Source organism: Panthera pardus, unplaced genomic scaffold, assembly GCF_024362965.1.
Source record: "Panthera pardus isolate Hobbes unplaced genomic scaffold, ASM2436296v1 HiC_scaffold_11, whole genome shotgun sequence".
NCBI lineage: Eukaryota > Metazoa > Chordata > Mammalia > Carnivora > Felidae > Panthera > Panthera pardus.
The window spans coordinates 76,709,426-76,731,977 of NW_026526666.1; the positions used below are offsets into that span (position 1 = coordinate 76,709,426).

Here is a 22,552-nt window from a genome sequence, read left to right on the forward strand (position 1 = left end):
TACTGTATTTAATGGAAAAAAAAAATCTGCATAAGAGTGGACCTGAGCAGTTCAAACCTGTGTTCTTCAACGGTCAACTATAGTACCATTTTGTACCTCCACCAGAAGGTCCAGCTCCTCTACATTCTCAGCAACACTTGGTATCATCGTTCTTTTTAATTTTAGCCAATCTATTGGGTATATAATGGGATCTCACTGGGTTTTAATTTGCATTTCCTAACAATGATGGTGAACATCTTCATGCACTTGCTTGCTATCCACCTGCCTTCTTTGGTAAAGTATCTGTTTAAATCTTATGCCCATTTAGAGGCACCTGGGTGGCTCAATCAGTTGACAATCTGAATCTTGAGTTCGGCTCCTGTCATGATCTCAGCTTGGGAGACTGAGCCAGTGTCAAACTCTGTGCTGATCATGTAGAGCCTGCTTGAGATTCTCTCTCTCTCTGCCCTCCCCCATGTGCATGTGCTCCCTCTCTCTCTCAAATTATATTAAAAAAAAAATCTTATGCCCCATTTACAATTGGATTGTATTTCTTATTATATATAATAATGTATATTCTGATTGTAAGTCTTTCATCAGATATATGACTTGCAAATATTTTCTCCTAGTCTGTTGCTTGTCTTGTCATGCTTTTATTTATTTTTTTTTGTTTGTTTGTTTTTTTTCTTGTTTTTTTTATTTTTTTATTTTTTTTTTCTTGTCATGCTTTTAATGGTATCTTTTGAAGAATAGGAGTTTTAAAGTTTCGATGAAGTATGATTTATCATTTTTCAAATATTAGGAACTGTGCTTTCAGGGTCAGTCCTTGCACATTTTGGGGGGGGGGTCAGATTTAACTCCATATTTCATATTTTTGATGTGCTGTGAATGGTACTGTTTAAAAAATTTTCCATTTCTGATTCCTCATTGCTATGACATAGAAATAAAGTTGATTTTTTTTTTGTACATTGATCTTGTATCCTCCAAGGATGACAAATTCACTTATTATTTCTAGTAGTTAAGTAGGTAAACTGTTAAACAGGTATCTTCTACAGGGTTTCTTATTAAATTAATTAATTAATTAATTAATTATTTAATGTTTTTATTTATTTTTGAGAGAAAGAGACAGGCAGAGTGCGATTGGGGGAGGGGCAGAGAGAGAGGGAGACACAGAAACCGAAGCAGGCCCCAGGGTCCAAGTTGTCAGTACAGAGCCCGACTTGGGGCTTGAACTCATGAACGGCGAGATCATGACCTGAGCCCAAGGCGGACACCCAACCGCCTGAGCCACCCAGGCGCCCCTCTTCTACAGGGATTTAAGTCATAAGTCAAAATCTTGTGGGTTCGACCATGTTCTTACCACTTCCGGTGCCCTTCATTCCTTTGTGTAATTCTGTATTTCCATCTGATGTTTTTCCTTCTGCCTGAGGATTTCCTTTAACATTTCTTCTATGGGTCTGCTGGTTATCCATTCTTTCAGCCTTTGTGTGTCTGAAAAAAGTTCTTATTTTGCCTTCACTTTTGAAATATATTTTTACTAGGCATAGAATTCTAGCTTGACTGCACTTTTTGTTCAGTAGTTTAAGGACAGTGCTCTCCTATTTTCTCATTTGCATTATTTCCAATGAGAAATCTGCTACCTTTGTTCCTCAGTATGAAACATGTCTTTTTACTCTGGCTGCTTTTAAGATTTCCACTGCTTTTGAACAATTTGACTTTGTTGTGACCTGATGTAGTTTTGTTCACGTTTCCAGTGCTTAGAATTTGTTGAGATTCTTGGATTGGTGGGTTTACAGTTTTCATAAAACTTTGGAAACATTTTGGCCATAATTTCTTCAATTATTTTTTCTGTACGTGACTTCTCTCCTCTGCTTTGGGGACTCTAATTATGTATTTAATAGGCTGCTTAAAATCGACCCACAGATCATTGATGCTATATTTCTTTTTAAAAATATTATTCTCTGTGTTTCATGTTGGATGCTTTTACTGCCATATCTTTATGTTTGCTAATCTTTTCTTCTGCAATGTCTAATCTGTAATTAAGCCCAACCAGTTTATTTTTTTTCATCTTAGAGATTATAGTTTCCTTTATTTTTAAAGGAAGTTTTATTTATTTATGTACATAATTAATCTCTACACCCAGTGTGGGGCTCGAACTCATGACCCTGAGATCAAGAGTCACATGCTCTTCTGACTGAGCCGGCCAGGTGCCCCAAGACACTGTAGTTTTCATCTTTAAAAGTTTGGGTGTTTTATATCTTGTATGTCTCTACTTAACTTTTGAACATATGGTATACAGTTGTAATAATTATTTATTAGCATTACCTGCTAAAACTTACACTTGTGTCAGTTTTGGGAGGTTTGAATTGATTGATTTTTCTCTTCATTATGGGTTGTATTTTCCGGTTTCTTTGCATGTCTGATAGTTATTGTTTGGATGCTAGACATTTAACCTTTGGATGGTGAATATTACTGTATTCCTATAAATATTCCTTGAATGTGTTCTGGAACATGGTTACTTGGAAGTAGTTTGAAACCTTGATAAGATTTGCAAGGTGAAACTGTGTTTTTTTTGTTTTGTTTTTTGTTTTTGAAACTGTGTTTTTGAGTCATATTTAGTGCTGTTACCCACTACTGGTGCAGGACTCTTCTGTGTACTTTAACCAATGCCCCAAGAATTATGCAGTTTTCTAACTTGGAAAGTTACTTAGCTTCTCTGGTGCTGTGAGAGCAAAGCTACTTACTCTTCCCTTTACTCTTTTCTGGTGGAACTTTCCTTGGCTCAGGTAGTTTCCTCACATGCCTCTCTCTGTGCAGCTCTTTTCCTCTCTGGTGGTCTCTCTTGCAAATTCCAGCTGCCTAGCACTATCTGGACTTTATTTATTTTTTAGTTATTTAATATTTGTTTTACTGTTTATTTTTGAGAGAGGGGGAGAGAGAGAGAGAGAGAGCACGTGAGAGCAGGGGAGGAGCAGAGAAAGAGGGAGATGCAGAATCTGAAGCAGGCTCCAAGCTGGAGCTGTCAGCACAGAGCCCGACGTCGGGTCTGAACCCATGAACCATGAGATCATGACCTGAGCTGAAGTCTGACGCTTAACTGACTGAGCCACCCAGGTGACCCTTATTTACTTATTTTTAATGTTTATTTATTTTTGAGAGAGAGAAAATGCGAACAGGGGAGGGGGAGAGAGAGAGGGAGACAGAGGATCTGAAGCAGGCTCCAAGGTGTCAGTGCAGAGTCCAACATGGGGCTCGAACCCTTGAACTGTGAGATCATGACCTAAGACAAAGTTGGACACTCAACCTACTGAGCCACTCAGGCACCCTACTATCTGGACTTCAAACTCTATCTCATCAACTTAAAGTTCACTGAGATCTACCTGGATTCCCCCTTCACACATTATAGCCTGTAATCCTCTCTCTCAAGGCAGTAAGCTGGGCGATCGGAAAAGTCACCTCATTTATTTCTTGCCTCTGAGGGTTTACTGTCCTTTCTCATCTGATGTCCAATATTTTGGAGATCACTGTTTCATTTTGTCCAGTGCTTTTAGCTGTTTCAAGCAGGAGAGAAAATCTTATCCTTGTTACTCCATCATGGCCAGAAGTGGACATTTGTATCTGTATTTTATTTTGTTTATTTTTTCAAAGTTTATTTATTTTGAGAGAGAGAGAGTGACTGAGTGGGGGATGGGCAGAGAGAGAGAAAGAGAGAGAGAGAGAGAGCAGGCTCTGTGCCACCAGCCCAGAGCCCAATATGAGGCTTGAACCCACGAACCGTAAGATCATGACTTGAGCTGAAGTAGGCCGTGTAACAAGTTGAGCCACCCCGGCACCCCTGTATCTGTATTTTATTTTATTTTATTTTTTGAGAGAGAGCATGAGCTGGGGTGGTGGTGGTGGCGGGGCAGAGGATCCAAAGTGGGCTCTGCCCTGACAGTAGTGAGCCTGATGCAGGGCTGTAACTCACTAACCGTGAGATTATGCCAGAAGTCTGACGCTCAACCGACTGAGCCACCCAGGTGCCCTGTATCTGTATTTTAAAAATAAGTTACTCATGTGATTAAGATGCAATCACTCCAATCCTAGTCTGAAGGTTAACATTTGAGGACCACTGCCCTAACCCTGCTGGACTCAGTGATCTTTAGTCATCCATATACCTTTGTTTCTATGCCTTTGCTTTTCCAGTTCCCTAAGTTCTAAATATTTTCTCCTCCTTTGTTTTCCTTCCAAATCTTAAAGGTATTTTAGGGTTTTTTTTTTAAATTTTTTTAACATTTATTCATTTTTGAGAGAGAGAGAGAGAGAGAGGGACAGAATGCTAGCAGGGTAGGGACAGAGAGAGAGGGAGACACAGAAACTGAAGCAAGCTCCAGGCTCTGAGCTGTCAGCACAGAGCCTGACGTGGGGCTCGAACTTCCGAACAGTGACATCATGCCCTGAGCCGAAGTCGGTGCTTAACCGACTGAACCACCCAGGCGCCCTAAAGATATTTTAGAGTTTAACCAAAATGTTATCTCCTCCTTCTCAGAGTGCCAGGGCCTCCACACCTCTGCTGAAAAAATCATTCCTTCCTAAGTGCTTCCATAGCAAATTCATTACATTTAAGAAATCACAGTAGTTGTTTTATTCTGCATCTTATGGTAATTGTTTACTCCTCTGTTTGTAGGATTCCTAAGGCCACTTTGTCTTTCTTGCACGAAGTAGGTATTACATAGTATCCTAAGGAATGAAGGAGGGTCTTCAAAGCAAAAAATTGAGTAGTAGAACCGAGCGGTACAGAGAGAACATCTTAGAGTTTGCATAAAGTGGTTTTAAAGTCTTGTTTGGGTTAGTAAACATTTTCATCTTTCTTGGTGGATCTGATTGAATGCTGTGTTGAGAAGGGTTCCAAGGCCACATCTTGACTCCATGAGAAAGCTAGCCATTAGATAACAAAATGTTGGAATATCGGGGAGCCTGGGAGGCTCAGTCGGTTGAGTGTCCGACTTCGGCTCATGGCATGATCTCTGGGCTCATGAGTTTGGGCCCTGCACCAGGCTCCCTGCTGTCAGGGCAGAGCTTGTTCCCTTCTCTCTCTGCTCCTCTTGCTTTCTCTCTCTCTCTCTCTCTCTCTCTCTCTCAAAAGTAAACAAACATTTTTAAAAATGTTGGAATGTCTCAGGTATTTTGATAGTTTTGGCTAAAGGTATGCAATATTTTGAAACAATAACTAATAAGTACATAACACGTCAGGCAGTGTTTACATCAACTAATTTACTTCCCCAACAATGCATTGAGGTAAGTTCTATTAATATCTCAATTTTTTAGGGAAATGAAGGCACAGAGAGGTTAAGAAACTCGCTCAAGTCACACAGCTGGTAATTCTGGCTCCAGAGCTCCAGAGTCTGTGCTTTTTGTTCTTGTTATTCTGTCTTCATGTTGTTTAATATTTCAGAAAAAATGGAGGTAGTTAGCCCACGCATCTATACCTTTATAGTATGGAAGGGACAAACAGAATAAATTTGTTGCTTGTTAATATGGTAATTGTCCAAACGTCCCAACTTCTACATTATAGACTTGTTTTTCATGATTCTTACAGTTATGTCTGATCCTTTGTGTTTTTCTTTCTTTAGGGTCCCTTGCCAGCTCCATTTTTGACCCACTCAGATATCTTGTGGGTGCTTCAGGAGGAGTCTATGCTCTGATGGGAGGCTATTTTATGAATGTTCTAGTGGTAAGAACTTTGGGAATGGAATCTATGGACTTTTTTCTTTTAAACGATAACTGGTATTTGGGAATCATGGGATCTTCATTTATCAATATTCGCGGAGCACTTGTCTTCCTTCTTGGCACCAGAACTTTTCTTTCATCTTTAATCTTTATTTTTATTTCCTGATCTCAAAAATGACGAATACTAAAAAAAAATTTTTTTAATTGAAAAATAGAAAGTCAAAATCTCTAATAAGTATCTGTTAATGGTTTCATATATCTCCTTTCAGACCTTTTTCTTTTCTTTTCTTTTTTTAATGTTTATTTTGGAGGGAGGGGTGGGAGAGGAGCAGAGATGGGGAGACAGAGGATCCGAAGTGGGCTCCGTGCTGACAGCACAGAGCCCAATGTGGGGCTTGATCTCGTGACCTGAGCCAAAGTTGGATGCTTAACTGACTGAGCTGCCCAGGCACCCCTCAAACCTTGTTCTGTCTGTATTCAAAATCCTGCCACAATTAAGGCTACCAAAATGGACCAACTCTTAAAGATACTGTTGTACATCTTAATGTAGAATTATCTTGGCCCCATCTACCCATATCAGTACACAGAAATCCACTGCAGTCTGTTCAAGGGCTCCAGAGCATACTGTATAGCTGTATCCTGATTTAATCCTTCACTGAAAAAAAAAATTGAGGTGACTAGCTTCTCACACTTGTAGATAATGCTGTAAGAATGTTCTCTTACATTTATCTCTTTGTATTTGTGATTTTTTTTTTTTTAGGATAAATTCCTAGAAGTGGATTTATTGGACGAAGGCTTTACATTTTCATAGATAAATGCTAAATTGCCCTCCAAAGTTGGCATACCATGTTATGCTCCCGTGGTATAGTATTTGTGAATGCCAACCACTTTTATTTATTTATTTATTTATTTTGAGAAAGAGAGAGAGAGAGAGCGAGCAGGGAGGGAGGAGAGAGGGACAAAGAGAGAGGCAGAAAGAGAATTTTAAGCAGGCTTCATGTTCAATGTGGAACCCAACTCAGGGCTCTATCCAACAACCCTGGGATCATGACCTGAGCCGAAATCAAGAGTCGGACACTCAGCCAACTAAGCGACCAAGGCACCCTGCCAACCACTTTGTCAAAACAGCCTCAGCCTAGTGTTAAATCCTGATTAGTTGTTAACCCATTAACCACATAGGTATACTTTAAAAATACTCTAGGAGGAAAAATATGAAGCAGTTATAAAACTATTCCAAAAATATGTCATTTAGAAAAGTGTTTTCAAACTTTGGATTGCAATCCCATTAGTGGTTTGAACATAGTTTCAGGGATTGTGACCAAAAATTAAACAAAAAGAGGGGCACCTGGCTGGCTCAGTTGGTAGAGTGTGCAATTCTCAATCTTTGTTCAAGCAATTCTCTTAGTGCATTCTCAATCATGAGTTCAAGCCTCATGCTGGGGATGGAGCCTACTTGGAAAAAAAATAAAAAAGTAAATAAAATAATTTAAAAAATTCAGTTTATAGCACATGTAATACTGTTTGATTTATATGTGTCCTGGATTTTTATGCAAATTGTTTCCTACTGTAGGTTGTGACCCCAACAGTTTGAAAATAATTGATTTAGAATAAACATGGGTATTTCATTATCTTTACTCTTCAGGAAGAGAATTAATAACTTGAAAGGGAAGGGAGATGTAACTCAATAAATTTTAAAGTGGAGATATCTTTTTTTAAAAATTGTTTTAAATGTTTATTTATTTCTGAGGCAGAGAGAGACAGAGCATGAGTGGGGGAGAGGCAGAGAGAGAGGGAGACACAGAAGCAGAAGCAGGCTCCAGGCTCTGAGCTGTCAGCACGGAGCCCGACGCGGGGCTCGAACCCATGAACTGTGAGATCATGACCTGAGCCGGTTGGTCGCTCAATCGACTGAGCCACCCAGGCGCCCCAAAAGTGGAGATATCTTTCTGACTCAGCAGTTCTTTGGTAACACAGGAGGATACTGTAAACTGGATTGAGATTTTTCAAAGCTAAAACTTTAAGTTTTTTTAACCAATATTTTAAATTTGGGGGAAATTATCTAAAAAAATTAAGGTAATACTCAAAGTTTAGTTGACCCTTAGCTAGCCCCTATTTGGAAAGAGGATAAAGCATCGAATGTATATTAACAAAAAAAATCATATTTTCTCAGACTTAGTTTGACATCTATCAATCATCTCTCTAACTATGACATGTTAAGTGTTGATTTCATATTATTTATATTTAGATTATTTCCTGCTAATTCAGTTATGTGTAGTTTATATCACAGAGTTAAATATCATGCTTCATTTTGTTCTCCAAAGGGCACCACCATTGTACTTCCCAAATGCGTTTGAAAACTGGGCTGTTGCCGCGTTGCTTTATTTTGTAAATACTGGACACTGAAACTTTAAACAAAAAAGTAGACGAAGAGAGAGCACAGTTGGGGTTTCACTTGCCAACAGATAGCTCGTATTATGACTGTTATTATTTATCTCTTTGCAAGAATTTTCGAGAAATGATCCCTGCCTTTGGAATTGTCAGACTCCTGATCATCATCCTCATAAGTAAGTTTGTTTTGTGAACACTTCGCACCTTCCATTTTATTGGTTTGCCCTCCAGGAAGCCTCAGGCTTCCTAAACACTGGCAAGGAGTGACAAAGAATTGTGGCTCCCTAGCCTTAAGCAGAAAGGTAAATGGAGGAGTTTTCACAGAGCTTCATGGGTGGTTTTTAGAGGTGCCTCAGTAATGAGGTTTTGCTTTTTTGTTTCTTTCTGGAGTGGGGGAAGTCAAGAGAGTCAGATGTTTTGTCTGCTTCAACCACAATAACTTCCTGTTTTATATTCTGGACTTTTCTCATTCGTACCTTGGATTCTGTATATGATCTTGTCTGAGGAGGGAAAGCTTGAAAACCACTGACCTAATCTATTTTTTCTTCAGTTTCTAAATTCTCAGATTAAAAACAAACAAACAAGCAAACAAAAAACCCCAAACAGATCTAGGATCCAAGCATGGGGTGCTGGCTGAGGGCTGAAGACAGGAGCAGGGGGTGAAGGATTTGAGAGGTCAGGGAACTAGCAGGACAGCGGATGTGGCTTTGGAAATCTCCAAGAATTACAGTAGAGAATTACATGCTGAAAAAATTTAGGAAGAGTGCTCAGTCTGGAGTGGAGGTGGAAATTCTAGCTGGGTCTGAACGTCAGGGGGGATCTTGGGTGGTGGCGGGGACACACTGGGTAGAAGACAAAGGGAGCCAAGGTGAGCTGGGGCCTTGTGTCTCTGAACCTGCTCCAGCTGAAGCCGGAGCCGCAGAGAGGGTGTGGGGAGAAGGCAGACCCGGGGGTCGGACTGTAGGCTCATACTTGGTGGCCAACACGGAGGTGACGCTTGATAAAACCCAAGATCTGGGCCGTCCCCATGGTAAGCAAAAATGGTTCTGCTAATTGGTATCGAGTTCAATTATCCACATTGCTGGGAACAGGGCCAACTACCTCTGAGGAAAGAGACTAAATCCAGTTCACAGACAGTTTAGCTGTAAAAACAGTATTTCATCCTGGGAGAAGATAAGTGACTTGTTTATAGCTTATACATACTCTCTATACTATTTTTGTCTGTGGGAAGCTGAAAATGTGAGGTAAAGTTGTGAGCACAGAAAGGAGAGTGAGCGCCTGGGGTCAATGAGGAGAGTTGCCATGGAGCAGAGTGGTCACCTGAGCTGTTGAGCGTCACTATCAGGACCAAGGGACAAGTCCTGTGACCAAAAAAAAAAAAAAAAAAAAAAAAAAAATGTTGCTACACACAGGTTACCTGGGTTTCAGTCTGTTTCTTTTAGGTAATTATGAATGACTTTTGTAAAATGAGCCTCAAACCCTTGATGGGGAAATGGTTTTAATACTCTTCAATGTTGGAGTAAAAACCCTTTCCTGATGCACAGGGAATCTCCAAAAATAGTTTATGTAACATTTTGTCATTCCCGAGGGAAGTAATAAAGCGGCTTCTTTATCTTACAGAGGAGGTAAGAGCCGCTAATGTTAGCCTTCCCCACCTCCTGGCATGCTTCATTTCTAAAGATTCTTCCGCCTGGTTTGCCTACTATTAAAGATGAGAAAAGTTAACACACGCCAGATTAACAAAGCACAAGTACAGTTTTATTTTAAACCTGTTTCCTTGCGAAATGTATAGTTTTAAAACAAAATGTTTAAAAAATGGTAAATATTATTCTTAACTGTGAAGGACAGTTGGCCTGGCCTTGAGGACCTTCCTTCCTGAAGCATTATTTGTTGGATATGTCTTCTAACAAAGCAACTGAGCTAACCTTTGGAAAAAAGAAAGCTCACATTTTCACTCTTCAAAAAAATCCGCATAAAGGCAACTCTTTTAAAATTAGCGACAAACTTTTAGCAAGGACAATAACTTGGTTCATTGGAATAGGGGCTTCTTTTCAGGTGGGAAGACATGTCTCAGTGTAGACTGCAGCAAGGCAGAAGCAAACTCCCCTAGGAAGCAGAAAGAGCTAGGCAGAGATCTGCAGGAAGGACATGATCAGAGAGAAATAGATTGGAGAAACTGACATGCTGAGGGTTACAAAAGCTTTTTGAAAGGAGGCCTCCCACTGTGCAAGACTAGACCAGAGGAACTGTTTCCAGTTGTTACCCCCTCCTCCAGTGGTTTTCTTCCACTTTTCTAGTTCTCTGTTATTTATACTGGATTAAGAAATTCAAATGATTGAAAATAGGACACAGCCACATTTATCCAGCATTTATGTGTACTCATCATGTATAGTTAAATTGAATACTTCCTCGACCTCAATTCCTGTCTAGTCACTTGAACGCTGATCAATACAGTATTGAAAGGGGAACTGGGCAGAACACATGGTCCTGATGGTATTTTCCCAAAGGCAAGGACTGGGTCTTTCCATCTCTGAGGACACAGTGGTTCACTAAGTGGAGCACAGGGAGTTGGGGTGTGGAATGTGACAGCTGCATGAGATGTTTCCAAGTGCAGGGCACATGGAGGGTGGACTTCTAGGCCAAGAAACCCCAGGAGCTCTTTTTGCATCATGGATCTGACTTATTTGAAGAATGTCTAAGTTCTGGGCTCTCACTGTTCCACTGGAGAATGTGGACTCATTTCCTTTCTTGGCCTGGTGGTTCTTAGAGGCAGTTGGTGCGGTGGGTGAGAGGCAAGCCTACATAGCCAGACTTCTTTTTTTTTTTTTTTAACGTTTATTTATTATTGAGAGAGACACACACATACACAGAGCATGAGCAGGGGAGGGGCAGACACAGAATCCGCAGTAGGCTCCAGGCTCTGAGCTGTCAGCACAGAGCCCGACACAGGGCTCGAACTCACAAACTGTGAGATCATGACCTGAGCTGAAGTCGGACGCTCAACCGACTGAGCCACCCAGGCGCCCCTCCATAGCCAGACTTCTTAAGGTTCAAATCCTGCCCTTGCCTCTGAGCTGTGTGGCCTTGGACAAGTACTTACCCTCTGTGTTTTTGTTTCCTTATGTATAAGATGCCACGGTAATTCCTCACTTGGATTGCGGCAATATCAATAATCTAGGTGGTCTTCCTGCCCCTGGCCTTGCTCCTTTACGCTCTTTCCTATATAGCAGCCAGAATAATCTTTTAAAAGCGTAAGTCGGATCATATCACTCCTGTGCTCAAAGGCTTTCAAAGGTTTCCTACCACTTGGAGTCAAAGTACTTACACTGGCTCCTTAAAGCCCTTCCATGATTGGTCCCCCGCCCCTCACCTATAATTTTATCCCAAACTGTAGTCTAGAATCACCTGGAGGTCTTGTTAAAACAGATTTCTGAGCCTCATCTTCAGAGTTTCTGGTTCAATAAGGCTGGGGGTGGGCCTGAGAATTTCAATGTTTAGTAAGTTCCCAGGTGAATGTTAATGCTTGGAGGGGCAGGGAATCACACTTTGAAAACCACCCATCCAGCCAGCAGCTCTGCTTTGGGATTCCTCCAGCACCCCAGGCACATTTCCTGCCTCAGGGACTTTGCACCTGCTCTTCCCTCTGCCTGGAAGACTCTTATTTCAAATGTCAACACGGCTTGCTCTCTTATCTCCCTCAAATGTCATATTCTCAGTGAGACTGTCCCCGACTCTATTAAAAATTACATCCTATTCCCAGCATTCCTAGTCCTCCTTCCTCTCATTGCATTTTCTCTATAGCCCTTACCACCATTTGATGTATTGTGTGTTTTACTTATTTGTGTGCCTCCCCCGCGAGACTGTCAGCTCCATGAGGCAGGGCTGTTCACTGCAGTATCTCTACCACCTTCTCTGGCACAGAGAAGACAACCAATAAATACTTGTTGGATGAATACATCTGTAAAATGGGATAGTGATATACTTATTTCCTAGGGTTGTTGTGAGGATTAGTGAATGAAAACTCATAAGGTTCTCACTACAGCACCTGGCACAGAGTAAGTCTCCATAAATGTTAGCAGCTACCATTGTCAGAAAGGAATCAAAAACATCTGGTGCACTGTTGTGGCGATTCTGGGGCTTCACCAGGTTGTTTTTCTTTCTAGTTGTGTCGGATATGGGATTTGCTCTCTACAGAAGGTTCTTTGTCCCTGCAAATGGGTCACCGGTGAGTTCAGTTTATTATTATTATTATTATTATTAAGTTTATTTTGAGAGGGGGGAGCGGTGGAGAGAGAGAGAGAGAGAGAGAGAGAGAGAGAGAGAGAGAGAGAATCCCATGCAGGCTCCATGTTGTCAGCTCAGAGCCCAAGTCAGGGTTTCATCTCACGAACTCGTGAGATCATGACCTGAGCTGAAATCAGGAGTCATACGCTCAACCGGCTGAGCCACCCAGGCGCCACCAGCTTATTATTTTTTTAAGTGAAAATTGTTTATCAGTAGCTTAAAAGGGTCAGCAAATGGGGACAACAAGTCTATGACTTAGGGCAGCCAAATTTCCATTTGGAAGTTAAGCAAATTCCTGAAGACTTTTGGATTGTCCTTTTCACTTAACTGTCTCAGAGCCCTGACGTCGGCTCTGCTTCCCTGCACCTGACCTACTGGTGGCTACTGGTAGCAAAACAGGAGAGAAGGGATTTTACTGTCCCTAGAGAATAAAAAGCAGATTGAAAACAGCAAAGAAGATTTGGGTCTGGATGAATTTGCAATACAAAGAAAACTGACAAAGATTTCCAGTTTCGTGGTGATTAGTCTTTGAATTTGGTAGTTTGTTTGCATATTTGTGTGTGTGTTATCTATGTTCTCATTCTGACATTCCATTTATGTGGGGTCAGACAGCGCTCCCACAGAGATCCCTTGTGGCAATGCAACACATTCTCTCGGGATTATGTAGAACCATCCCCGATGCGATGATGATAGAGAATGAGAAACACGGCTCTCTTGTATACTTGGGAGAGTTGATGAAATAACATGTTTTAGCTTTGTATGTTTTTAGAACATCTCTTTGCACATGCAGCTTTGTGTCTCTTTTGCCTCACTGCCTTGTTCCTCAGGCTTTTAAGGCTCTTGTTTGACTCTGATGGTACTTGTTTTTTTAGTAAAAGAGATGCAATTGAAATATGCAATTAGCATGTTCTTCACTTATTTCCATTTCTTCCCCCTTCCTCCCAAGGTGTCTTTTGCAGCCCACATTGCGGGTGGATTCGCTGGAATGTCCATAGGTTACACTGTGTTTAGCTGCTTTGATAAGGCACTGCTGAAGGACCCAAGATTTTGGATAGCAATTGCAGCTTATTCAGCGTGTGTCTTATTTGCTGTGTTTTTCAACATTTTCCTGTCCCCAGCAAACTGACCTGCCTCTAGTCTAAGCCAAATAATGAAAAGAGCTATCTGGGAAAAAAACCTGAAGTCTACGAAGAGACAGAGAAGTCCTTGCAAATGCTAACAATTTTATAAAGAGGTCAAAACATGATTCAAGTCATCAGTTGCAAAGACTGTTTACAAAGCAATCAGGGTTAGGGAAGGGGCTTCTGAATGCCGAGGGAGGGAAAAGGAAGAGAGAAAAGGGGAGGGACAGAAAAAGCAGGGGTAGGCTCTTTCCAGACATGCGGTGTGCATTGTATGTATCCTCTAAAAGAGACTTGGTCTCCTTGGAGGATATGTTGCAGAGACTGCTTGATATAATCCACAAATACTGTACTGTGCTGATAATAAAAACTTTTCGTACCTGTGCCAGACTATTGATAATCACTTTCAATCACCTTTGGGGTGGATGAGGTGCTTTATATACATTATTGCTAATCTTTCAACAACCCAGAAAGGTGGCTATTACTCTGCATCTAGAGAGGAGGACATGGAAACTCATTTAAAAAGAAAAATCAAGTAACTTGTCTAGGAGGGAGCAGGATTTAAAGGTTGGTAATGACTCAAAAGCCCATACTCTCCTTCCTTACTGGTCTAATGATGCTGTGTTCCCCAAACACTTAAAGTTGAGAGTATCTTGGAGTGTACGAACAAACATTACTGAGAGCACCCCATGAATGGTAGAAATACCTTATAAAAGAAGACTGAAAATTTCCCGGACTGCTAGTTTAAGATTCTAGAAGTATGTCTAGGATCCCAAGGGACCTAGAACTGGCTTTCTCATGCACACTGGGTACCTGGACTTTTGGTATTCTCACCCATAAGATATTTTCATCCTTTCCATGGCTGGTGGCTTTCCTGGGAGTGGGCAGAATTTATTTACAAAAGGTAAAATGTCATGTCTGAAAGCTGAGTAGCCTGTCTCCTTTCCTATTATAGAACCTGGATTGTTGGCCATTCTCTTTCCAAAATGGTAGTTTGGGGCCACCTGAACACAGGGAATACATGTTTTTTTCTTTCATCATTGACCTGTTTCATTATTTTTTTATTAAAATTAAAAAAAAAATGTTTGTTTTTGAGAGACAGAGACAGAGGTGAGCAGGAGAGGGGCAGAGAGAGAGGGAGACACAGAATATGAAGCAGGCTCCAGGCTCTGAGCTGTCAGCACAGAGCCTGACGTGGGCCATGAACCTTTGAACCCACCAACGGTGAGATCATGACCTGAGCTGAAGTTGGACACTTAACCGACCGAGCTACCCGGGTGCCCCAACATGTCTTATTTATAAACAACTAGCTAAACACGTTGCTATATTCTGAAAGGAGCATCCATACTTACTTAGATATATTGTGAAAAGTAGTTCAACATTTTGAGAAAAAAGGATCTGAGATTTGTTAAAAACATATTCTTTGAGCGTGAGAATATGCATGTGTTTTTGCTTAAACAAAGATTCGGACAAGAACTTAAAAGATAAGAGTCCCTTTTACCTTCCCGTCCCAAACCCTGCTCTTTTCCCTTGGTGGTGACCGATGTCAACAGCTGGGTGTGTATTCTTGCAGACCTTTTTCTGTCCAGCGTGTGCAGAAAGGATTTTCGTTGATGCCTAATCACTCACTGCGCTGAATGGCACTGAATCTGCTCTGTACCCCCAAAGGGACAAGTTCAGAAAACAAGTTGAAGATGACTGTGATCGAACTTCGAAGGAGAATTTGCTTCTCGGATTTACCTCAACTAAGCTTTGGGTTAATCTCTCTGTTTTAGCTAATTAAACATACATATGAAATGTATGTTTTAACGAGATAAATGAGATTATACTACATGGATTGTTCGGTCACTTGCTTTACAATGTGACATAGGGACCCTATTCTCGGAGTTGCTGAGTGAGAAAGTTGTACTGTAGTTATTTAACCGCGTCTCTACTGGACATTTAAGTTGTTGCTGCTTTTGTACTATTGTCTACAGTGCTATGTGACCTTCCTAGTACATGCAGTGTGCCTTTGAGTATGTTTGCGGAGTGAATATTTTGAACATCCAGAAGCAGAAATGCTATGTTAATTTTGATAGATTTTGGGGGCACCTGGGTGGCTCAGTTGGTTGAGCGTCCGACTCTTGAACTCAGCTCAGGTCTTTTTTTTTTTTTTTTAAGTTTATTTATTTATTTTGAGAACTCAGCTCAGGCCTTGATCTTAGGGTTGTTGAGTTCAAGCCCTGCGTTGAGCATGGAGCCTACTTAAAACAACAACAACGACAAACAAAAAACCAACAAAAAACTGCCTTTTAAGTAGCTGCATCCATTTGTTGACAGTATATGACAGTAACAGATTCCTTACACTTGTGCCAAGAGCAGGTATGTCTTTGAAAAAGACGTCAGCCCAGAGCCCGCTTTGGATCCTGTGTCTCCCTCTCTCTCTGCCCCGACCCTGCTTGTGTTCTCTCTCACTCGCTCTCTCTCTTTAAAATAAAACATTAAGATGAAATAGCCAATGTCTAAAAAAATTTGCATTTTTGATAGTTAAAGAAATACTTCATTTAAATTTGTATTTGACTACTAATGAGGCTTAGTGTTTTTCAAGTTTATTAATAATTTATGCGTAGCTTATGTATTACACATAATATGTGTTATATAATACATAAATACAAATATGAATATATATGTATAATTTTTTCCCCTATGAAATAGTTGCATTTAATCTGAAAAGTATGTGTTAGTTGGCAAAGAAGCCCAGGGAAGGAGCACCTGGCTTGCTCAGTTCGTAGACCATGTGACTCTTGATCTTGGGCTTGTAAGTTTGAGTCCCATGCTAGGGAATAGAGGTTACTTAAAAACAAAAAATATCTTAGGAAAAAAAAAAAAAGCCCAGCAAAGAAATAGTCCTTTGTCATGGCCAACCCATCAGGTCACTAGCTCTGAAGAGAGACCTTTAATGACCTAAATGGAAATGTAACTGTATGTAACAGAAAACTAGACAGAGAAACAGAATTCATTTAACTATGAAATTGGACATGACCCATTGATTATTAAGATTGATGACTAAGAAGTTACTATTTAGTCAGAAAGACTTTTTGGTACCAGCCACATCGTTCACATAACCAAAAACAGTGATATCTGATTTCCCCAGGAGGCAAAACTACTGTAAAGAAAAACAAAATCACCCAAACATCTGGTGTTCTAAATTTAGCATCTCTGAATTATAGAGGAACCACCTATTCAGCTTAATTTGGGGCTCGTAACTGTAGTCTTCTAAACTGCTGTGTTATTGGAAATATTGGAAATATTCTTTATCTGTCCTGTCCAATAAAGCAGCTACTAGGCACATGAAGCTTTTAAATTTTAGTTAAAATTAAATAAGATAAAAAATTCAGTTCCCGTGTTACACAGACACAGCACAAGTGCCCGGTGACTATACATAGCTAGTGGCTACCTTATTGGACAATGCAGAGTTAATTTCAACATCACTGCAAAAGTTCTGTTGGATGCAGCCAACATAGGAGGAGCACAAAAGGATCTTAGCTGATGGCTGACTCAGTGCGCTGAACTGAACCTCTCTACACCTGCAAAGGGGGGCACATTCAGAGAATAAGCATGATTTGCTTCTCAGATTTATCTAAACAGGTTTGTGTTAATCTCTGTTTTAGCAAATTAAGAAAGAGTTGTTTGAAATGTTTTTATTTTTTGCTTTTGGGTTCTCTGGGATTGAATCTATGTAGACTAGTATTCATGTCATTTGTTATAAAAGCTTCAGAACCTAAGATTTGTAGCTGAATAATTTACTGCTCCTTCTTTCAGGAAATACTATGCTCTTGTCCCTTAAGGAGAAGAAAAACATTTTTTTGTGTGTGTGATTATAAAAGTGCTCATGGTAAAAACAAACTAAAATACATATTACAAAAAATTAAGTTAATTGTAATCACACCATCCAGAGATAATCATAGTTAATATCTCGATGAATATCCTTCTGGGCTTTTTTGGACGCATCTCTACCTATAAAAAATATATAATTATGGGGTCATACTGTTCTATTTTATAAACTGAAACAATTTATCAAATGTCTTTTTATATTAGTATATATTTATCATTTTTATTGGTTGCATAGTACCATACCATGGATGTACTGTTATTTATTAAGTGCAATGCTGTCTTGTATTGACAGTTATTTTGGACATTTTCAATTTGTGAGTATTATAAACAACACAAATAATACCAATTTCTTACACTTGAAAGTGTTTTGGATTGTTGGATCAAAGAATATACTATTATTAACATAATAAAGTTAAATAGAAATTTTCTCTATCTCAGGAATACAACTAAATTTTAGAACATTGATGGTTTTGAATCTTTTCAACTGTATGAAGCTTTTAGAAAAGGAACTAAATAAAGACTTTTGGACTAATTGTTTAAAAAGCCCAACTACCACTATTTGACATACCTAATTTAAATAAACTTAAGGGAAAACAGATGATTTCTTAATGTTTCAGTGCAAAGAGGAAAAATAACAGTTTAGTAGAATAGGAACTGATTTTAGAGCTACACTGATTTTTTTTTTTTTTAAATGTTTATTTCTGAGAAAGAGAGACAGAGACGGAGCACGAGAAGGGGAGGGGCAGAGAGAGAGGGAGACACAGAATGGGAAGCAGGCTCCAGGCTCTGAGCTGTCAGCACAGAGCCTGATGTGGGACTCTAACCCACAAACTGTGAGATCATGACCTGAGCCGAAGTCGGATGCTTAACTGACTGAGCCACCCAGGCACCCCTACACTGATTGAGTTTTAATGCCAGTTTCCGCTGTGTGACCTTGGGTAATTTAAGGTGTGCCTCAGTTTCCTCGTCTGTAAAATGGGGAAACAACATATCTACCTCATAAGATTTTTATGATGAACATATTGTGTAGCTACAGTATCCCAGGATTTTACTTGCATATGTAACATTTCCCTTTAGACGAGGGATATAGGATATATATTGATATATATATTTTTCAATTTAATTTCTTTTTCAAAATTTTATTTAAATTTTAGTTAACATACAGTGCAACACATTGTCAGGAGTAGACACCACACTGATATTTTAAACCTAAGTGATGAAACCATTCCCTCTTTTTAATCTTTCCCATGGGATATATTTCCTCTTCGATACCCTAGTATATCTACCTTACTATGGAAACATACTATCTGATAATCCAAGCATCTGAATTATGATTTACCCACCTGCTCCTTCCTCAAAAGCAAGATATAGGTCTTAAATATGTCAAATATTATTACAATGAAAGTATGTATAATACAACCACCACATCAGCCATCCATTTATTTCAAGAACTATCTAATAACATTCTGGTAGTACAGAAATAGTTGAGAATTTTTGGAGTTCATTTTAAGATGATAAAAATGTACAAAATTTTTCATAGATAATTAAGAATTTTATGAATATTCATAAATATTACTGAAATTTCTGACTTCTGAAAATGCTCAACAGCTGCCAGAAAGCAATTTAGACATTTAAATGTGGATTAAAAACAAATCTAAATTCCTATAGCAAGAGCCAGATCCATTTCCTCTGGTTTCGTTACTGTATCTTAGTGAATTGTTAAATGAAACACGTTCATTTTCCTTTGTGTGTAAATGAGATTTAAAAATCACTGACTTTGGTTATAATTTAAAAAAAATTTTAATGTTTATTTATTTTTGAGAAAGAGAGAGACAATACGAGCTAGGGAGGAGGACAGAGAGAGAGAGGGAGATATAGGATCTGAAGTGGGCTCCAGGCTCTGAGCGGTCAGCACAGAGCCCGATGCAGGGCTTGAACTCACGAACAGTGAGATCATGACCTGAGCTGGAATCAGACACTCAACTGACTCAGCCACCCAGGTGCCCTGGCTATAATTTTTATATAATCTTAATAAATAGGTTTGTAAGATCATGTCAGTAGTTTTAGGAAGCTCTTCAGAAGTTCTCAGTTTAACAAAGTAAAACAGTAAGCTTCAGCTAATAATAACAAGACTCCTTTCTTGTAGGGAATCCTACAGTTCTATTCTTTATTATTATTTTTTAAATTTTTATTTACTTAAGTAATCTGTACACCCAATGTGGGGCCCGAACTCATGACCCGCAGATCAAGAGTCGCATGCTGTTCTGACTGAGCCAGCCAGGCACCCCATCTACAGTTCTGTTCTTCATACAGAATATACACAACCCCTCCTCCAGGTATCTTTTCTCCCCTTCTTTGTTGCAGTATGAGGTCTAAACATAAGTGATTTAAAATTCCTGGTATCTTAAATATATTCTTCATAAGATTATCACAGATCTCTAGGAAAAAACTAAAGCAACCAGCACACTAAAAGAGTGATGCTTTGTTCATGTTTTGGCCATAGGTTTGCTTTACGAAATAGCATGCCCTTCAGAATGGAAGAATGTATCTGCCTCCTATTTGATGGGGTTCAGAGCTAAGATGGCTGACTAAATAAACATGGGGAACTGGAATTTCCTTGGAGGCATCCTGGAGGAAGTTCACATCCACTCCACCATAATTGGAAAGATCTGGCTCACTATCCTGTTCATATTTCGAATGCTTGTTCTGGGTGTAGCAGCTGAAGATGTCTGGAACGACGAGCAGTCTGGCTTCATCTGTAATACAGAACAACCCGGCTGCAGAAATGTATGCTATGACCAGGCCTTTCCCATCTCCCTCATTAGATACTGGATCTTGCAGGTGATATTTGTGTCTTCACCATCCCTGGTCTATATGGGCCATGCTTTGTACCGACTGAAAGTTCTGGAGAAAGAGAGGCAGAGGAAGAAAGCTCAGCTGAGAGGGGCACTGAAGGGGGTGGAGTGTGAAATGCCCTGGGACAGGAGGAGACTGGAGCAAGAACTTTGTCAGCTGGAACAAAGGAAACTAAGCAAAGCCCCACTCAGGGGGACCTTGCTTTGCACTTACGTGATACACATTTTCACTCGCTCTGTGGTAGAGGTTGGGTTCATGATTGGACAGTACCTTTTGTATGGATTTCATTTAGAGCCTTTATTTAAATGCCACAGCCACCCATGTCCAAATATAATTGATTGTTTTGTCTCAAGACCAACAGAAAAGACAATATTCCTGTTATTTATGCAGTCTATAGCCACTGTTTCACTTTTCTTAAATATTCTAGAAATTTTCCACCTAGGTTTTAAAAAGATTAAAAGAGGGCTTTGGGGACGATATAAACTGAAGGATGAGCACAATGAATTCTTTGTGAACAAGTCAAAACAAAATCTTGCCAAATACCAGAGCACATCTGCAAATTCACTGAAGAGACTCTCTCCTGCACCTGATTATTATTTGTTGATGGAAAAGCAAACACACACAGCAGTGTGCCCTAGTTTAAATTCACCTGCATTTCAGGCAGATCCTGACCATCACAATGGAAATGATGAGAAATGCATTTTGGATGGGCAAGAAACTGTACTTTCTAATGAGATGTGCACACTTAGCGCAACCCGTAGTCACCTTCAACACATCAGCTCATGTAATAATGAAGACAGTCGCAAAATATTTAGAAAAGAAGTGGGTAACCCATTAAAGGGAAAGAAAGAAATCGATGGCAAAGACAGCAAAAGGAACCACTACTCTAGAGGTCAAGGTTCTATTCCAGGTGTTGCTATAGATCCAGATGACCACGTGGGACAGTCGCCTCAAACAGCTTTCTCTCTGCCAGCTAACTGTGCTTGGAAACGGAGGTGGCTTAGTGCTACATGGGGTCCCTCTACTGAAGGTGAAAATCGGACGTCACCTCCTAAAGGAAACCTCAAGGGCCAGTTCAGAGAGGGCACAAACAGAACCCTTCCTCCTTCCCAGGGAGACTGTCTGGACATTCCAGACACTCCTGATTCTTTGGGACGGTTGTCCTTAGAATCTGATTTGATCAGAAGCTGCAATAATTCTACTGCTTGCCCTCCAAATCATTTAGCGCTGCTGACAAACAACCTCATCGGTAGGCGGGCTCCCACAGACCTTCAGATCTGAACAGCTGTTGACTTCTAGACATCCTGCATATTCTATTACCCTAGCGTGGTGGTGGTGGAGCAGGCAAAACAAATAAGGGCAGCTCTAAAGACGAGCTGTTTAGGCAGACAATTGCAAACCTACTTCAAAAAGGAAAAACACATTAATTCTAAATGGTGATGGGGCAGTTTTAAATTCAAGGAGGGCTACCGGATCAGGATTACTTTTTTCACAGGCTCCCTTCAGAATTCGTGAAAACTGATTCCGGGAACGTCACGTTAAGAATCCAGGCTTAATGGTTTGGAACTCCGTTTTTCCTTGATGGGAGCAGAGCCTTAGGAGACTATACTGATTCTACGTAAGTCTCCCTTTTAGTTACTAATCTTTTATTTCCGGACAATGGTTAAATTGTTTGTCCCTGGGACTTAATTTCGTTTCCTTATATAGACTGCAACCTGATGTCTCTTGAGTATAATCAAAATGTTGCTACTTAGTAAATAAAATTTTAAAAAGATTGGTGGCTTTAAAACATCGTGATTCAGTGTCCAGATTGGAGTTGTATCTCTACACTCCCTAGTCCTCTAACCTCGACACTTTACTAACTGTAGCTACTTTACAGGGATAGTGTGAGAATTAAAATAAGAAACGTTGTGTTTAGTACAGTACCAGGCACACAGAAAGAGCTCAAAAGGCCTATTATTAGCACGTTACTGCTCACCCTCCAGAGGCCCACATCAAGCCGGCCACAAAACAAACTGCAAAAGTAAAAGCTGGAGCCGAAACATACGATTCCAAGCGCTCTTCTCAAGCCACTGGAAACCCAAGGGGCGCCCTGCGTCGGTCGTGCGCACCTTTTCGGGACGAAAGCCAAGAAGCCAGCACGTATAGGCTACCACACCTAATAACGATGAGGCCCGGGTTGAGACTGGTCCGCTCCCACACCGCTGCCCGGAGATCCCACCCAGCTAGTCCCAGCGCTCCCGGACTCCGCAGGCCGCGCCCCCGGGCGCCACGCCCATCCTTGGCCCCACCTGGACACCCTCCCCGAGTTACCAAAACCTCGCCTCTCGCTAGGCAACCGA

At 40.4% G+C, this 22,552-nt stretch overlaps 2 protein-coding genes and 1 long non-coding RNA gene across 9 annotated transcripts in view; 2 read left to right on the forward strand and 1 right to left on the reverse strand.

Annotated features, from left to right (window-relative positions):
* Window positions 1-13,865, forward strand: part of RHBDL2 (rhomboid like 2) — a 52,331-nt gene extending 38,466 nt beyond the window's left edge. For 6 of the 7 annotated variants that reach the window (XM_019430186.2, XM_019430185.2, XM_019430188.2 and 3 more), the window contains 4 exons: window positions 5,592-5,692; window positions 8,192-8,252; window positions 12,240-12,301; window positions 13,307-13,865. In XM_019430186.2, coding sequence (XP_019285731.1) covers window positions 5,592-5,692; window positions 8,192-8,252; window positions 12,240-12,301; window positions 13,307-13,486 — 404 coding nt within the window. In that variant the 3' untranslated portion in view covers window positions 13,487-13,865. The remainder of the gene's footprint in view (window positions 1-5,591; window positions 5,693-8,191; window positions 8,253-12,239; window positions 12,302-13,306) is intronic. The other variant, XM_019430192.2, reaches the window with a different exon arrangement.
* The window catches only part of LOC109255465 (uncharacterized), a 29,581-nt gene continuing 10,852 nt past the window's right edge, over window positions 3,824-22,552 (reverse strand). Inside the window, exons 2-3 of the long non-coding RNA XR_002075249.2 lie at window positions 9,280-9,437; window positions 3,824-5,872 (exon numbers count right to left, since the gene is read on the reverse strand). This is a non-coding gene — a long non-coding RNA (uncharacterized LOC109255465). The remainder of the gene's footprint in view (window positions 5,873-9,279; window positions 9,438-22,552) is intronic.
* Window positions 19,393-22,533, forward strand: GJA9 (gap junction protein alpha 9). Its single transcript, XM_019430181.2, has one exon. It carries the CDS (start codon window positions 19,953-19,955, stop codon window positions 21,489-21,491), a length of 1,539 nt encoding a protein of 512 aa, XP_019285726.1. The 5' UTR covers window positions 19,393-19,952; the 3' UTR covers window positions 21,492-22,533.